At 35.0% G+C, this 19,420-nt stretch overlaps 2 protein-coding genes across 2 annotated transcripts in view; one reads left to right on the top strand and one right to left on the bottom strand.

The window, feature by feature from the left end:
• Positions 1-7,336: 7,336 nt before the first annotated feature.
• LOC108745616 (TWiK family of potassium channels protein 18) overlaps positions 7,337-19,420 on the bottom strand; it is a 53,856-nt gene continuing 41,772 nt past the window's right edge. Inside the window, exons 3-5 of the mRNA XM_018481879.1 lie at positions 8,764-8,969; positions 8,042-8,330; positions 7,337-7,717 (exon numbers count right to left, since the gene is read on the bottom strand). Coding sequence (XP_018337381.1) covers positions 7,437-7,717; positions 8,042-8,330; positions 8,764-8,969 — 776 coding nt within the window. The 3' untranslated portion in view covers positions 7,337-7,436. The remainder of the gene's footprint in view (positions 7,718-8,041; positions 8,331-8,763; positions 8,970-19,420) is intronic.
• On the top strand, positions 12,527-17,466 carry LOC108745615. Its single transcript, XM_018481878.1, has 3 exons — positions 12,527-12,736; positions 12,969-12,998; positions 13,157-17,466. The coding sequence occupies exons 1-3, from the start codon at positions 12,659-12,661 to the stop codon at positions 17,282-17,284; spliced, it is 4,236 nt and encodes a 1,411-aa protein (XP_018337380.1). The 5' UTR covers positions 12,527-12,658; the 3' UTR covers positions 17,285-17,466.

Here is a 19,420-nt window from a genome sequence, read left to right as displayed (position 1 = left end):
TCTATATATACATATATATATATATATATATATATATATATATATATATATATAATTTTCAGGGTCAATATATATATATATATACACATAAAAAAAAAATATATATATATATGTGTGTATGTGTATATGTATGTACATATATACGTATAACAATCAATATATGGTAAAAGCTATTGAACATCAGCGTTCTTAAAGAAAGTTGTTTATACATGTGTACTATACATATTACATATATAAGAGAATATTAAAGTACAGTAGTATGTTTGTATACGATAAAGACTCATTGAAATTTTTGATAAGTCTTCTTTATTATCTCCTATCGTAGGATACATTGCTTGACAAATGATTATACAGACGTACAATACCCAGCAAATCGTTCGCTTTGTATTTTACAATTTCGTCGGCCAATACTCCGCACCTTGTTCGTCCTCACAGTTATTTACAGAATATAAGTTTAACTTCAGTATACAATGTGGAATCTGAGAGACGATAGTATGTCCGCCGTGTATACGCCTATATATGCCTTTCTGACCATTTTGGTTCCTTACATCTCGGGTATTTATTAAATAACCCATTAAAAAAATTGTTAACACGGTAAAAATTGTGCGTTATTCCTGGCATCATCAGACCTTATCAAGATGAAGATATTAAACTTCGTTCTAGATGCTTGTGTATCTTTCAGGAATGTATGATCGTCGGAAAAAATGAGTTTATAAGCGAACCCCGGAAAACTTTAACTATGATTAATTCGCGGACACAGCAGGTCGCTATAAGCGTATAGAAAACTTTGTTTTGATCGACGACGCGCGCGAAGTTTACGAAATCAGACATTTATTAAGATTTCCTCTGCTCTTGTATAAAGAATTATTGAGATGATTTATGAGCGAAGCACGGAAAGGATTAGACTGTCGCATTGTACGTTACTTAGCAAACATCTTATATTTCTCTCTTCCAGAATCTAATAATAATAGAAATTTCAAAACTATTTATTCACTTAAAACTTTTTGTAAATCAGAGAGCGCCGTTAATTTTCAAAAAAAAAAGACAATTATTTATTGCAATGTCTTCAGACGAACTCGACTTTACTTTCTGATGTTATATGTATGCTCTATGTAGAAATAAAAACGAAAATGTATCTTACACAAAGTCTTCGTACATCCTTAACATAAAGTAAGAATGAATATTCCTTAAGTTCTATTAACATTATAATCTCAATTACATAAATAAAATGAATCCAAATCCAGCATGGACATTTCTTGCATAATTGCAACATTTAATTTCCTCTCTCACGTTAACAAAATAAATGAATCGGTATTACAATAATGGAAAATTTCTCAAGTTATTTTTGTTGTTCAATAACAAGATCTATAATAACAAGAGTTTCCCATAATCACGTCTATTACATTCTAGGACAATATCATATTTACAGCCGTGAGTTTCAGTTAAAGCGATCGACAAGCGAGTCATGACGAATACGACTCGAAATAACTGGATTTGACGCGTTCTAACAATAAATTCTAATATAATGTTATCGTACAGTGACATATTAATGCTATGTACAAGTAATATTTCATAACGTCATCAGTGTATATCGATATATCAACTCGGTTTATCAACAAAGGCTTGAAGATTCAATTAATTATGCATTATTTCATTAAAAAAATACCATAATTATAAAGGCGTAAATAAAAAATATTCACTTCAATATTTACTTTAAATATTCACTACATATTGGCATAACAGTACGTAATAAGTAATTATAAGTTTGTTGTAATGAGATGGGACGAAAGTATGAATCAGAGATACACTTGATTGGATTTAATATCAATTTGTGCTAAAATATTACATTACTGAGACACGGCACACTTTTGTATAAGACTATAGAAGGACGGCAGAAGCAAATCTCGTTACTTCATTAATTATAGAAGTTGAATTGTCGTCAGAATATTGTTGCAACTTAGATATTTATAAATGAGATTTCACTTCTGGGGGATATCTCTCTTCGAGATTTCCTCTCTTACAATTTCACTTCCGACGTTTCGTTTCAGCAGTAACGCTAATGATTTCTTCAGATAGCAAACACTTATCTATTTAATGTTTGCCTTAAATCGAAATACATAAATAATTATTTTATTCTAATGAAGAAATAGCATTAAATAACTTGTCACTCGAAAGATATCCGAACTATGGAAGAGATGGGAATAAAAAAGAAACAAGATAAAAATGAATAAATTACAAATAAGCACATTGATTAAATATTGCTAACTTTGTGCAAAGTGAGTTTGCCATAATTTAGTAGCACTTTACTCAGATCCTTTGAAATGACAGTAGCCAGAAGTAGCAAGAACACTAATTGCCCTCGGTAGAAGTGCAATTGAGTATCAAGAGACATAGATTTGACTTTCTGAAGTTTTCGAAAACTCGACGGGCTCACAGGCTGATTCGCGCGCAGAATGAATACGTAAGGCGACAGCAGAAAACCATTAATTCCATTAAGTCGGTTGTTGGAAGGTCGGGCTAGCTTTGCTTTTCTTCGCTCTTTTTTTTTTTTTCCCCAAGGTTGAAACGCACCAATGAGGCTGAATCCCGTGAAGTTTGACTTTCATTGGATATTTCTCGTGCAAAATTGTCGCGCTAAAGTTTCGTGTCGACCATCGAGAGCTTTGAACTCGGTTATATTTCCCTGGAGTACGACAGAGGAAACCGGAACGTAAGGGCGAAAGATGAGGAGCTACATAGAAAAGAAAATCCTGTGAAAGGAGAGAAGCCGGTCTGGACTTTTGCCGCGCTGGGATCTCGTTCTACAGACTCATAGACAGCGTTATATATGGTAAAAAATTACTAACCACAATCTGCTATATATTTTCTAATGAGGTAATTATGCTAATCAAGGAAAATAAAGATGCTTTCTTTCCTCGGTGCTTTGTGAGATAATGCATTCTCATTTCACAATCTGTTAGAAAACTATAAATAAAAAAATAATAATAATGGGGAAAAAAAAGAATAGAAATGATAGAGTCATACTTCCATTCTTATTCTTATTGAAAATAATATAATAATTCCACGAAGTACAGAATATTATGTATTATCAAGATCGTACTGAAAACTAGATAATTAATATCAATTGAAACACTTTAAAAGATGCAAGATTGCGCATGTTTTTTTTTTTTTAATTTTCTTCATTTCGAGTAGTAAAATGATGATACGGTACGATATATATGTTTCCTTGATGTAGCCAAATTCGCTTATATTTAACGAATTCAATATCCGCAGTGAAAAGTTACGTCAAACTTTAATTCGCTTCACAAGTTCACCTCGTAAATGAGTCTATTATCTCGAGAAGAAACTTCGAAAGAATTAAAAGTGATTTAAAATAGTACGACTAAAAGAAAACCATAAGTCCTAAGTACCATACAAGAATATCGATTAGTGTAACTTTAATCAGAGCGTTACGCAAAATATCAATCGCGCGATAACATTCTCCCTTTCTTTTTTTTTAAAGAACCCTATCTTTAACCAAGAAATGCGGCGGCCAACTTTTAAGCATTTCTTTCGGCATTCGCAATCGCGACAAGCCGACGGTTATTGCACGTTTCCTCGCGTACACGGGGACGTATATGGAAAGTTGTAAATAGATTCTCGCAACAAATCGCCGTAGCGCCAGCTTGGAGCAAGCGCCCGACTCGAACTCGAGTGTGAGGAAGTTTGTACGGGCGGGTTTGGATCGATGGCTGGATGGCCTGGTACGAGCACCAAAGTAAAGTTTGTCTTGGCTACCGGCCACGACCCTCCATCGAATCACCGACGGAGTGATAACGATAACTCTAGCAACTGCTCAAGCCAGTATCGATTGTCATTAGACACCGTACGAAATTCTCTCGCCTGCAAGCTGCACGGCGGGGCCCTACAGCCTTCTCAGCGATTCATTCGGCGTTTTTAATATCGAGCTGATGATACGTACGATTGCTCGTAAGTGAAGAGACGGCCGACAAAATCCCTTACACCGTATGATATGTTACAGGAAACAGAAGAAGGGACACTTTTTAAATCGCTCCGGAACCATTTCATTCCTCTGCATCGTGCGTGACAAGGTTTCGCGTCAGTTCGGCGCAGACATTTTTCACATCATACTCGCAAAGAAAGTTTATCTATTTTATAGTATAAAAAAAAATACAAGTTAAATTTAACATATATTTTATTCTATCTTTATATTGGATTTTAAATTATATAATCTATATCCGCGTAAGGATATGTAAAGAATATTTATAATGTGGCAACATAGATGTGACATGCTCATAATATTAATCGCCACGCACGCAGGTCGCCCCGTACGCAGCGAAAATAATCGTTTACAGCTAATTCACAGTTATGCTTTGTTTACGCATTTTTCTCGTAGACTATTCGAGTATCAATATGAAAGAACAGGGATAGTCGTCCTAAACGCAATATCCTTAGGGATTAATGCCTATCCGTAAGTACCTTAATTATTGTTCTTGAGCACAGAATTTGATTTCATTCATTCATTAGATTCTAGCGTCCAGCCAGATGGCAGTATAACAAATAACACATTGCTAATTATTATTACAATATTACAAGACTTGCTACAATTATCGTTGGACAAATGATCATTTCTTAACTCGGCGAGTTAACATTACAATTAAAATATTCCGTAGATTCTATTTGAGTATTTGAACAGTCAATATCTTTAAATAATTTCTTTATTCCATTGAATGCGACATTTCATTAATTGCTCCTACCATTCTCCGGAAGTATAATCTTTGTTCAACGACAATCGGGTTGCTATCTTCGCAGCTTTCCACGTACGGCAGTGTGATTGAAATTACAGTTCGGTAGAATTGCGAGGACATAGGAAAAGTGACAGATCGATTGATAAACTGGTACGCGCGCAAGTAACCGCGTACATGTGTACCTTTAATCTGTCTGAGCTAGACGCAAGGATCGATAGCTTAGTTATATTACAGACAAGAACGCGTTTACTTTGTGAACGCTTAAATACGGAAATATAAAAAATTCTTACATGTTCCTATCTAAGTAGGCGTGTAGAAACATTAAGTCGGTCCCCGTTCGCAAGCCAGGACGTCCTCGAAATCTCATTGAATATTAAACAGGTGAGCTACGCTCAAATCCGTGGGAACACCTAGATTGATTACGCAATCAAAAGCTTTCACTCTGTGCTTACTTAAAAAATCAAGCGCGTGAGCTCAATCTCATTATCAGAAATTAATTTAATGAAAAAAAAAAACACATGAAATTAATTTCGTAAAAACTTTTCATGATTTACTTTAAAAGTTGTCACTTGAATTACGATGTTATTATTCGAAAAAATATGTTTATTCATCATTGCCGAGTCTGTTGTTTTATCATGAGTTAGACTTTCGCAAAAGTAGATCGTAAAACGAAATAGTAAAAATACTTCCGCAACACAACTGTATATCGATTCTTGAGAGAAAATCTAATTTGAAATCTTCAAAATTTACATTTAGAGATGCATACGTGCATATTTGATCTGTTTCACCTTCTCTATTTATGTTGAAATATTTTCAGAAATTTATCTTAGTATCTCGTTTTTGTATGAAGTATCTAAAGCATTCTTTAAAACACTGTTTTTTTTAAAGATGTTATTTATATTGAAGAAATATCAATTTTTCAGACGATTCCACGGGTTTCTTAGGAAACAGCAGCGGTATACGTGACGCGAATAAAGAAAATAGGGAAATAAAAGAGGAGTTTCAACATTCCCGCGCGCGCACGAACAGCATACCAGTCGCGAATGAAATGCACCATTGCCCCTTGGGAAATTATTTTATGCTGGTCATTTGCTCTATTCATTTTATCAACGACGTAAACGTAATTTCCTATCGTTAATGTCGGTACGCAAATATTTGAGTCGTAATGGCTAATTACTCATAGCTTCAATTCCTGTGGAATTTTGTACTCTTCGTGATTTCTTCAATTAATCCGTATTACTTTAAGCTACACGACTCAAAGTGACTGCACTTACGAGCAGCAATTTTAAATAGCACGTCTTGAAACGCTACGTATCTTTAATTGTCCTTAGCATAAAATCAGCATAAAGTAAACTTTGGCAACGCCATTTGCATTTTATCTTTCTGGTACATTCTTTTGTAAAAGTAGTAACTTCATATTTTCGGAATATCTAGCAAATATTTATGAAAGACACTTCAAAATTAACATAGCAATGTCTAATGAAAGTTCAAGAAATTTCTACATTTGAATTTCTACAACCTTTTTACCTATCTCGGTAGCCTATTACTTAAAACTTATGTAAGATACTCTCTGTATCAAAGACATGATATACATAGTTATAAAGATATTATTTTAAAAATTAAAATCACTTATATAGAAGTAGAAGATTTCAATATTAAATCACGCTATTACTATTTTGTTTCAATTATGATCGTGAGTAGGATGTAAGTTTCGAGATGAAGGAAATAATAATAATAAAATAATTGGAATAAAAAAAAATAAATTTTTGAATTTCTATTTTTATATCAATTTATTTATATTATTCTTATTATATATAAGCAAAAATGAAATCTATTTTATATTGATTTCAAGGAGGATGTCCTACTTGCATCAACGGTTTAAGCACTTATCATTTTTGCTTTTTTCGAATGTGTTTCAGATAACGTTCTGCATATTCATTAGTATTATCATTAATGAAAACGTTTTAATGATTCTATCATTAATCATTGAATTTAGACATGTAAAACAGTACAATATATTAAGATAGTGTAAAAACATTATATACAATTGTTTATCACATCATAAAAGAAAGATATTGGTAGACAACTTCAGTAATGAAAGTAATAATTAAATTTAAAAAATTCATATGTTTGAAAAATTGTATAACACTATATTTATACTTCTAATAAAAAAAACATAAATATAAATATATTTTAAGCGCCATTACTTTCATGACCTTATTAAAGTCATTAGTGTGTCTTAACTATGAATTCAACGTTAATAATAGATTCAACAAAAACGTCTTTTTGTCGCAATCTGACAACACGATTTTAGCATATATAACATGTTATATATACCTATCCATCTGGATTACGAGCCATAAAAACACTGCTAGGTAATCTCCAATTAATTGAACCTGGCCGCCAGACTGTCGTTCTCCGGAAATCCGCGACTAAGTTTCACATTTCCGTATTTTCCTCGGCCTCTTCGTCGACCTTGGGTAACATATAGACAGCAGAGATCGGTGGGACATGATCCTCAAGCTTCAGGATCGGTTTGCAATCTCTAGTAACGTCTACCTGATTGAAGGTGTCTTTTAGGATGTTGATCTCATTCTCGTGCGCGAATATATTGGTGGGTGGTTCCGTGCCACATATATTGTTCTCGTCGGTGCCGTTCCTGTGGCACAGATTGCCCGACGGAAATTGTCACGAGGTCAGAGCGAACGGATCCGTCGACAGCTCGTCTACGGACGAGCTCGGCTTCACCGGCTCCGGCTTGTCTGTTTGGTGACTCAGCCGATGGACAATTTCGTCGTGGAGGATGTTGAAGCACATCGCCGTCAGGGCCATTCCTGACATTATGTAGCAGGAGCAAAACCAGACTGTCACGTTTCTCGAGTCGGCGAGGGTGTGGCGAGGATAAGAACCGGGCACCATGTCGCCGAAGCCGATAGTGCTCAGACTCATGAAGCAGAAATAGCTTGCATCTAAATGTGGAAGAAGCGGTAGCCGTTAGCTTTTAGAGAGTATAAACTTTATATATATACACACACACACACACACACACATATATATATATATCTACATATATCATGTTTACATATACTACACTGTATGTAATACGTCGCAGAATTTATACCAATCTGATACGGATACAGAAAAACGATCATGTTAATTTTTTTTTGAACACTTTGAGACTCATCAAATATACATTTATATTAAAAACTACTGAAATTCACGTTGATATAGATAACGCAACACTGAACACAATTTATGAAGTTTTTTTTTTTTCCGACACGAACGGAACTTACCTATGAATGACCAACCGTCCAATTTATGCAGAGTGAATGCTCCGGCAATGATGTAGCACAACATCGCGCCAAGGCAGATACTGATTGGTGCGAGTATGGTAACATTTGGTCTGTCGCCGGAGCCAAGACTCGAAACTTCGTCTTTCGGGCTGGCTTTAATTTCCACGGTGCTAGTGAACGTCGATGCATTCGCGCGAACGTAAAAGGGCTCCTGCAGCTGTAACTGTTGCTGCTGCTGCTGCGCCAGCTCCTCCTGCTGTCGCTTCTTTCTCATCCGTCGCTCTTTCTCCTACATATGAGAAAATATCCGAAAATGGAAAATCCGTTCATATCTGCATGTCAACACACGTGAATGACCGTTCTACATGTGTACCAATTACATTCGTGTTGCGTCGCAACACTTTCGAGTGAACGCCAACATCGTTTACACTCTTGTATTTCGAGTGCTGGGGATTTCGAAGGCTGATCCAATTTTATTTGAATAGCGCTCTAACAATAACCAATCAATGGTACGGCAGCGATTAATCCTTATCGATCGTCAACAGGACACGCGTATCCTGCCGACATAGGAGATGCATGTGTCGAGTCGATGCGACATATGCATTTCCCATCACGTATATCCAGTTTATTCAAAGGGAGGAAGACCGTATCACTGACGTCTGCGATTAAATTTTTTATCATCTAACGACGAACAATTTTCAACAAAGCGTGCCATCGCTAACCTGCATCCGCCTCTCATCGTAACAACAATAGCCGCAATTCGAACAGAGGCAGCAACAAAGAGCTCGTGTAAAAACGCCCCTGGCGCATCTCGACAGAAGACCTCCCGCACTAGACAGGTAGACCAAGGTCAAGGGTATCCCAAGGCTGGCGTAACCCATTGTAGCAATTTTGCCCCAAGTAGATTTCGGCGCGATACTTCCGCAACCTGTGAACAGAGAATAGAAAAGAAATTTAGGTTTATTAAGACGCCCGAAATCGATTAGATATAATCGGCAACAGGAAGTACATTGCAACGGTCATTTGCAGCGGTATTTAATTCCTTTTATGAAGAGAGTTTTAGCATACGATACCATAGCGATATTACAATGGAAAAGAACAGCGATAAACCCCGCAGTAGTTAATTTCTCGCAATGTTGGCTTGTTGGGATACTTAAAGGATAATATTCGCGGTGGTTTACTCACGCTAATTAACCGCTGCGGTAATAAGAACTTTGTGTAATGTGAGATCATGAGTAAATTGATTTGTGTAAATATGTGCACAAGACGCGACCACAGACACGTGTGTGCACATATGTATAATACGTGTATATGTGAATAAGCGCCTAAGATGAGCTTATATATAATACGGAAAATATTTCCTTTTCAGTGATTATTTCTGTTAGCGGGTTTAAAATCTTGAATAAAAAATCAAATTTATTATCGCCCCAGTGACTTTGCTCAGAAGTAATTCTGTGTGGCACAAGTTTTCTTATTATAATTCATATCCCGAATCAAAATTGATTAAGTTTTAGAAAATCGATATCCAGGTCAACACAAGGGTCCACACTCAGAAAGTTGGAACATAAAGCGTTTGTAAAAATTTGTAGAATTTCTTCGGTATCGTAAAAGCTTAAGTTTCGGCAAACGTCGATCAATCGTAATCTCCAAAAGCGATTCTCGCAATCGAGCAGCGGAATTTATAGTACGGCAGAAGCGTCCAATCGTTGCTATCCAGGGATGAATAAAAATATCTACGGTAAAAAAAACCTAACTAGAGTTTTTCTTCAATTTCGCAAAACAATCAAAAGCGTTATTTGATCAAGATACGAAGCTTTAATAAATTTTGACCCGTATCGCTGCGATGCAGGAAGAGAGACAAGCTACATTAAAAGACTATTTTTCCTGTTGCTGGATTTTTATAATGTAAAATTTATCTGATGACAGTTAATCATTATCTTGACAAGTTTGTAAGAGTAAATAGCGTTATACAATATATTGCCAGAGAGGAATGTCAATATTGTTGACATCTAGAATTATCTCAGTTATTTCGTCATAAAATTTTTCATGATACTACTGATTGAAAATTTCTCACAAAACAAATTATTAAAACGGATGATGCACTTTCTGTCATAAAAAATATTGACTCTCATGAAAATATACACATATATTATAGTTTAGTACATTTAGTATATCGTGCGTGTGTATGTGTGCGCGATAATAAATATCCATTCATATCTTTTAGTAAAATGCGATTTTGCTAAAAGAGGTGTACCATTTCAGAGTCATAAGACTTCATATATTTTCCAAGTATTTTTCTCATAAAATATCTTTTATTATATAAGAATAAAAAATGTCACTTGTATGCCAGCATATGTGCCAGCGCAATGTATCACCAAAAGCTTTTGATAAAATATTAACGTTCGTATGTTCTAAGTTATTTACATCGATTAATTTTATTATCATGACGCGAAAGTTTTGCGAAAGCAGAACAGCGGCAGCAGCAGCACCAGCAGCAGCTTTGAAACTCTACATTTTACATACAATCCTGATTATACACGATCCTTATTTTCCAAACAGAATAATACGTTAAGTATTGTGGAGCTATTTTATCGCCGACAAACAGCGTCATTAATCTCCGCAGAATAAATAGAAGAAGCTCATTCTTCCGTGGAAATGTAAGAAAAACGATACCTTTCCAAAAACGCGTGAGCTTTTAGCTCTCTCGCGGAGCTGCCGTATTTGCGCATCGTTCAATCCCAATCCCGACAGGTCGACCTTACGGACGAGCGATGGAAACAATATAGAAGTGCAATATGCAGTTTTGTGTGTGCGCGGGTTTCGCAAGTCAATCCAAAAAAATTACGTATACACGAGAATAAAAGGGACGGCAATAGAAAGAGAGTGGAAGAGAGCCGTTACAGTGCGCGAAAGTCCAGAGGGATCTGAAAAAGCGCTCGGCCGAGATGCGGCGCGAATCGATTGCTCGATGCCGCTTAAGATAATGGATCACCTATCGGAATTGCCCCTGGTACGTATATGATAGTGGCAGCCGGCTGCATCGTCGATGGAATTGCAGCCACGGAAACTCCGCGAACCATCCAGCGAAGGCCTATTCGTCATTGTCCTGCCACCTTATCGTTCACGACGGTGTGACCCTTTCGGTCGCACGTTATCTGTTGTCATTTGTTAGGGGACACAGTAGATTGTCAGCTTCAGTTTTATTGGCCAGTCGAGTAAAAATATACCGCGCTCAATCAGAGGAGAACAGCAGTGAGCTTTGTATTCGCGCGTATAGCTACCAGAGTATCTCGTTTCAAACTGTACGTCTGTACGTCTATAGAAAAGATATGAAATGACTTGGAACTTGTAAATAAGATTAAAAGGTGTCGCACATTAAATGTTGCATTTATATTAGCGCTTGTTTGCGTTATCTTATACGTTTTCATGATTACAATAACTTCTACAAGGATAATTATTAATTTGGATATACCAGCTAATCAACTATTGCGATAATAAGAACTTTATGTAATGTTACATTAAAAAATTGATTTACGCAAATATTCAATGTGCGTGTACGAGTAAATATCTGAGAGAAATTTGCTCAAAGGATGATGTAAAAACTAGTTCTCTCTGGTCTTACAATCATTTTTATTTTTGATAAAAAAAAATTTTAATACGGCAGCTCTCGCATCGAATCAAAGCACGAGGAAGAAATCGCTTCGAAAAGATATTGAAAACAATCCGTGAGATAACAATGAAACTAACGAAATTTTGATGCATCAATGACAATGCCGCAAAGCATTTTTTTGATGAGCGAATTTTTCAAACAAAGCTGATCCAATGTTTTTGTATTTTTCCAGCATTCATATTTATTCTGTGTATATTTCCCCACATGAGATATTTATATTGTTTCTCATGCAATCATACAGTGATTAATTTTTAATCTGTTGAAAGATCGAACTTTGAATTGATACATTTTTTTTTTATATGTAACACAACATCAGAGTCGACGTATGATTTACGGATAAAAAATATGCGGCTCCTAATCGTGTGTTGTTTAATAATTAAATACCATCTGTCACGACGTGTTGCGATCTAGTTTCTGAAAAGTTTATATTTTGTTACAATGAAATCGAATGACAATCCGAGGATTAAATTCTGCGATAGAAATTCAGTAGTAGCATAATCTCTTTGTAATATAAAAGTAATACAACATCTGGGTCGTTTAAAGATGGTATCAAGAATAATAAATCAAATAACCGTATCTCATCTCACTCGAAGCAACAGCTCAGACCAACCAAACCGAAGGAACTAGTGGGAGAGGAATACCGACGTATGGAACAGTAAAATTTAATTATCAGTTAGCAATAACATGCGCCTGCTGAGTTACTCATTCTCAGCCGGCGGTCGCGTACACGCATCTACATAATTCTAACCATGTCAATTTGATTGTTGTTCCATATAAAGGCACCGCCCTCGTTAAACCTTACCTCAGTCTTCGTGATGCGCTGCAAGCGCAGTGATTTTAAAATCTAACGAAATATTGTGTAATGTGAAACGTTTTACACGTACAAACAACACTCGAATATTTTATACAATTCCATTTGACCTGATTCGGCCATCATTTTTTACAAAATGATAGTGAACAATGTAATAACTATTATTTTTGTCGTCATAACTGGAACAGCATTCTTGCGATGTGCATTTTCAACAGTAAGTTTATTATGTCGACATAGATTTTTAACATTTTGACAAAAATATTACAATACTAGAAACAATATAGCGATTATTTTTTAGATATAAATATAATTTCGATAATCTGTATAAATAACTAAAGCAGAGAAAATTGTTAAAATTTGTTAAATTTAAAAAATTATGTATTATATTATATTAATATTTTATATTGGGTAAAATGTAGTAATAATTTGACTTCTTTCATTTTCAGGGCAAATATCATACAAAATTAAAAATAGAAGTAAGTGAAAATATAAGTCTCTTTCAAAATTATATGATAATCTTAAAATGGGATAATAACAAAATTGTATACATGAGTTTTATTTGTTATAATATAATTATCTATTTCTGTTATATATCGTAAGTTAGTATAACGATAAAAGATGTTTTTGATTGAAGGCAATTGGATACAAACCAAGTAATGATGTTCTACTACATTCTCTTTCGGACTTCGGCGTCGTACGAAGATCTTTGAATCCGATGACGTTCAGACAATATAGCAATAACTATGAGTATCAACTAACAAGTGATAAAAATGTTTCAAATGGCAAAACTAAAAAGTATGCAATAATAGAGAATTTAAAACTGTCAGTGACATTCCGTGATAACATACTTTATATCTTCTCGTACTTGCTTTACGGCCGTGAAAACAATTTGACGGAAGAACAATATACATCCTTGGAAACGCTTTATGAATTCCTCAAGAAGAAAATGGTTTATATGTACAATTTATTACCTATTTTACTTACATTAGACATCGCAGATAAAAATCAACAGACAAGTATCGTATTGTCATCGCTGATAAAAAATCTACCACCTTATATTCGATGTACGGCTAAATACTTAGCCACTGAGATAGAATGGTACAGAATTGATTTAAATACTTTACTAAAACCAACAAAATCTGAGACGTTCGATTATCTTACCGACATTGATTTAAATACGCTCTCACCAAGTAAAATTAGAAACGAAGAAATGATAGGATACGATGAAAATTCAAATATCACCCAGAAAGCTCTTGGTCCAGTGTTTGTCAAGCTTATTTATAATTTACAAAGAAGAAAGCTATCTTTGTCGCAAGAACTATTCGGTTTGATACTGATAAACTTACCAAACTTTAGCGACGATCCCGTACTGGAAGAAAACGTCAGATATCTGTACGATCTAACAAGAAATAATATCATCGATAGTAATGATTGGGATTCAATCGGGAAAAATCCCGTTGGCAATGACGCTTATACACTTGTTTTTTCTGTCTTAACCAAAATTCTTAATTCAAATATACAAATGGTTATAAAGGATTCTGCGTCTTACATATATCATCACTTGAAGATTCCAACGGTTCCAACTTATCTTGATTCCAACTTAAAATATATGCATCATTTACTGGAAAAAGATATAGATATAGGAATGCTGCTCTCTGCCGTTATTCCTCAGGAGTTTGATGAAGATACTATTCGTATGAAAGATCGTTTACTAACATACTTCGTACGCAATTATAGAAAGGAGGATATGACTAAAACTCTGAAGGGATTCAACAAATTTGCCTACAATAATCCGTTAGATCTTTTATTGGCATTCCTAGTAAGACTTATAAATCGCGTTCCAAGCTCTCCAAATACTAATTCAGTACAACAGCCGGCTTCAGCTTTGCTATCAGCTGTATTCATGAAAAAGTATTCTAGAATTTTCACACCGTTTGTGTCACCCGAAATTGATGTATTGATACTTTTAGAATCTGTGCAGGTCTCTGATGTGGATCAAATACTTCAGTCAACAGTAGATTCCATAAAACTTGAGTTAATTTCACAGCCAACACTATCTGTGCTTCTGAGTACCTTAATACCAACGGAAAAAGAGAAGTGTGAGGTACCAAAACAGTGTTTGGTGAATACATTCCAGCAAATACCGAAATTACAAAATAATATATCCTTGAATTTGACAACAAAAATTCAAAACGTAGCGTATATTCTGAAAACAATTCCACAGCCTCAGCAAATAAGAGAAAGTCATGTCGCACAATATTCCATAAAACCAGTAAATGTAAATCTCTATCTAGATCGGGATCAAGACCGGGAAAATTCAATAGCAATGGCAATAAAAACAGATAATATGTATAGAAATAATGTGCCTTCAGGTGGCATTAACGGAGTTTCGTATGTATGGAATATAGATAAATATGTTGATAAAACTGGTCCCGCTGGACAAAATGAATTGCAAGTTAAAACTGTAGAATGGGAAACGGGAATTCCTACAGAAATCGATTCTACAGAATCAAAGATGGTATCGCCAACGATAGATCAAGTGCATATCACAGAGACAAAAGTCACCAAACCAAAAGTTAGTCAGCCAAAAGTCAGTCAGCCAAAAGTCACCCAATCAAAAGTCAGTCAGCCAAAAGTCACTCAGCCAAAAGTCACTCAGCCAAAAGTCAGTCAGCCAAAAGTCACCCAGCCAAAAGTCACCCAGCCAAAAGTCACCCAGCCAAAAGTCACCCAGCCAAAATTCAGCCAGCCAAAATTCAGCCAGCCAAAAGTCATCCAGCCAAAAGTCACCCAGCCAAAATTCACCCAAACACACGTCACTGAACATGACCATACTCAAGAACGATTATCGGATCTTATCGATACGATACCATTAACTTCGAAACCTTTAACGACATTCATGTCTGATGTTCCTTCTTTGGGAACTTATTATCCGACGAAGAAACCGCAGAAAAAGCAGCCGCGATACACAACATTTACACCGATAGAGCGTGTTGTCGACGATAGTAATCCCAAAGTAGAGGAATATATATATATTCCGTCAAAAGTAAATTACGATGAAAAAGAATCACCGAGTAAAGAAAGTGAAGATCAAACTTCTTCATCGGAAGAAATAATTAAAGAAGTCACAACAAAGAAACCTACTAAAACAAAGCTAATTCAACATACTAAATCACCATTATTAAATAGCATTGAAAGAAAAGTGCATTCCGAGAACGTCGTATCAAGTGCGATAGTATTACCTCCGTCTATAGAAATTGATCAGCCTCTTAAAGTACATCTATTTGATAATAACGTCCCAGTTGTAACGACGAGTGATGATTATAATACAACGAAACCTGAAGTCGTTTTACCAGATATCAAGGAACTTCTAAAATCGCCGGATATAGATAAACTCATGCAAAATAGCGATTCACCAATAGTAACTCAAGTGTTACAACCATTGTCTATTATATTTGGTAAAAATTATATTAAGAAAATCCTGAAAAATATGGATATGAAACATTATCCCACAAATATTGCATTATTGTCAGCAATACTTAAAGAAGCCCTAACTTATCCGGAAGTAACACAGAATTCGCAATTGACGAACGTAATTAATCAATATATTGTCACTATAGAATATGTGAGTCCAACGACATTATTACCCGTCGTAGTTTCGTCAAAGAAGTTGGTATCAGATGTTATATATTCTACGTTTAATCCGAATGACTTAACCCAAGGTAAAATTAGCGAAAATCTCCCTGATGAATCATTACCCGACAGTATCACTGTACCTCTCATCAATCCTAAGATATTGTTAGAATCTGTAAATCCATCTAATCCTTACGTTGATCTGCTGCCTACTTTGGAAAAAGGAAATATATTTGCGAAAACAATACAGCCTATCAAAATGATTTTCACAATTGAAAAAATTAAGGAAATACTTGGACCAGATTTTCAACCATTGGTGTATCCAAATAAAATTACACTTCTGATAACGCTCTTGCGCAAGCTACAGAAAAGTAAAATAATTCAAGCAAATGCAAAACTGAAATCCGCAATTGATTCTTATTTACAAGCTTTCGAACAACCGTCGATAAGCATGCAAGTATCTGAAGATAGTTTCGTGTACATGAAGTCTGACACTACAGGTCAGTGGTTACCTGAACTGACGAGTTTGATTTCTGCTCTTCCAACACCTGAGACCGAAATTGAAACGACGATGATAGAGGAGATAGAGCAATATCTCGACGATCCAACTCTTTGGGAAAAATTAAAAATAGCTAAACCACCAGTAACCATGTCTCGCGGAGAACTATTGCATGAAATTATTCGTATTTTATTGTCCGGTACAATAAGTATCGACAATAGTATTCTGAAGGCATTTAGATATTACAAGGACAAAGTAGAATTCATCGATATGGGTGCTCTGCCCATCGTGTGGATGTGGGTCGAAATGTACGTATTTAAGGCTGAAGTACAACTAGGAGACATGATTCAGGAGACGGTGAATTTCGATCAATTGTCGTATAAAGAAAAATTAGCGTATAATGATATAATAACATACCTAGCTCAAAATTCTAATCTTCTTCAAAACAACGAGGACTTCGATTTTGAAAAGTATAAAACACAAGGGCAGTTTGTTAAGGGTTTATTCACATATTTGCTGAAGAAACTAGAAGTCAATAAAAAGATTAAAAAGGACATTAAAATGATACTTCCACACGTGACGGAGACTGGAGCAGGCGCAATCGCGATGCCAAATTTATCTGGATTTTAAAAAATATCGGATATGTATTAATTAAAATCTAATTCACTAATTGAAGGGCTCTAATTAAAGCAATTTGATCTGAGTTTAATAGAAACAGAAAATAAGTACAGATATGTCTCACAAAACAAGTGTGTGTTTTATAATAAAGAACTCGAAGTATTCTTTATAATAAACAATTTACTACATTAAATATTGGCTCATAAAGTTTTTAATATTGCATATTGTGCATGCAAAATCGATTATATAATTTAAGATTGTGAAAAATGACACATGTAACTGTCTGCTTGGCATAATTTGTAAAAGAAAGAAAAAAATAGAAATAGAGAGAAATTCTGAGAATTTTATATCTATTTGTTAAGTTAAATAAAAAGGCTTATAGTAATTTTGTATTAAATTATCATCACAGTAGACCTCCGTTATTGATAAAATTGACAAAGAGTTCTCCACAAGTTTCAGATCGATAGTCTTCCAATAAGTGACAATCATTCGTAAATTCTCGTTACATGACAATCTAGAACACTCGAAAGTTTATACACTTTAGGAAGACATTCAAAGCATTTCCCCAAGTCGAATCTCTACTTCCTTTCAATCCTTACAATTACTGATATAAATACACATATATAGAAAATTAATTCTTTCCTAATTTCTTATTTACAGTTCTAATTTATGAATATAATAACTTATGTTATATAACTATAATTATATTTAATTAATTTATGTTGAAGTACACGAATATATACATGAATAGATACAATAATTCGAATAATGCAATTCCAATCAATAATGTTCTAAGAACCTAAGTCAATATTGTGTCTGTCGAGATAATTTGTGGCCAACACTTTAATATAACGTAGATACTTGCAACAAGTAAAGTTCGCAGCAGTCGGCAGTATGCGGCATTGCTACGTCTTCGTAATGTATTCTAAGTAGCCATAACAGTTCGGCAAGTAAAATGAGTTGCGTAAGAGAAAACGATTGGCGAAACTTCAACTCTATTCGTATTTGTTCGTTAATTGCTTTATCCGAGAACTTCGAACTGCCGTCTAGAAGCATACTGTAATAACGTAAGCGTCTTAAAGCATTGCGGTACGCTAAAAAATGAAATCTCATTAATATAAATAATTATAAAAGTTGTAGAATTAACTGATACCGCGCATATTTTATTGACCTGATTCCTTTTTCTACTGCCTTCAATCTTTAATTCGCAGTTTCAGAATATTACGAACGTTATTATTTTTACAGTCTAATGAAATCTCTGCACACCGCATTATGCATTCAAAAATGGACGAAATAAAAGCGCATACAATTTTTTTAAAATAAATAGATACGCGGGTCGATGTAACGAGGTGGCTTCGTCGCAATAAAAATGGAACAGACACGTGACACGCGAAGCGGAACGAAACGAGAAACGGAAGCGACGGAGGGATTATTTATTTTGCACGGCGACCGCAATCCGCGGGGATATTTTCCGCGAGACGCCCGGCCAAACTGTCTGGAAAACGAGGAAAAATTACATCGGTGAAAAATAATAAAGTGTGATCCAGTTCCAGTCGTAGGCTGTAAGCGGTATGTATGTACCTGTTCCAAAAGACAGCGGTGATGATAGAAACAATTGGTAATTGAAAATAGCATCGATGCCGCGATAAACATGATAAGAAGAAGATTAATTGATAATTATTCACGGATGATGATTTACCTATGTACATAAATAATAAAAGAAGTTGTAAAATTAATTAATAGATAAACAGCGCGCGTTATAGAATACCTAATTTCTTTTTCTATCGCTTTAATTCGCACCTTTGGAGTATTACGAACATTTTTACATTTATATAAATCGTTTAAATAACTATATTTATGTATTTCGACTTTTTACATTTTACGTACATTATTGGAGAAGTACGAACGTTCCACATAATGAGTATCATTGAAACTCATTGCTTTTCATCACGTGGCACTTCGGTCACGTCAGAACTTTCGTCGGCGAAGACAACTTAAATTGAAGCGAATATCTCGGATATTGTTGTTCTTATCGCGCAAAAAGAACAGTAATTTCCAACTCGCAATTGAACTAGCTTGCCCGCGTCTACGTCAACGTCACGAATCCGAAAACTCTAACCGTCGTAAACATCCTAAAACGGAGATATT

The sequence above is a fragment of the Trachymyrmex septentrionalis genome, unplaced genomic scaffold, assembly GCF_001594115.1.
Source record: "Trachymyrmex septentrionalis isolate Tsep2-gDNA-1 unplaced genomic scaffold, Tsep1.0 scaffold14, whole genome shotgun sequence".
NCBI lineage: Eukaryota > Metazoa > Arthropoda > Insecta > Hymenoptera > Formicidae > Trachymyrmex > Trachymyrmex septentrionalis.
This window is presented reverse-complemented; position numbering and strand designations above follow the sequence as displayed.

Bases quoted from the DNA above. Each gene is read 5' to 3' on its own strand.
- LOC108745615 (XM_018481878.1), top strand. From the start codon at position 12,659: ATGATAGTGAACAATGTAATAACTATTATTTTTGTCGTCATAACTGGA. The intron at 12,737-12,968 runs GTAAGTTTATTA...TTTCATTTTCAG, and splicing joins TGCGATGTGCATTTTCAACA to GGCAAATATCATACAAAATT. The intron at 12,999-13,156 runs GTAAGTGAAAAT...TTTTGATTGAAG, and splicing joins ATACAAAATTAAAAATAGAA to GCAATTGGATACAAACCAAG.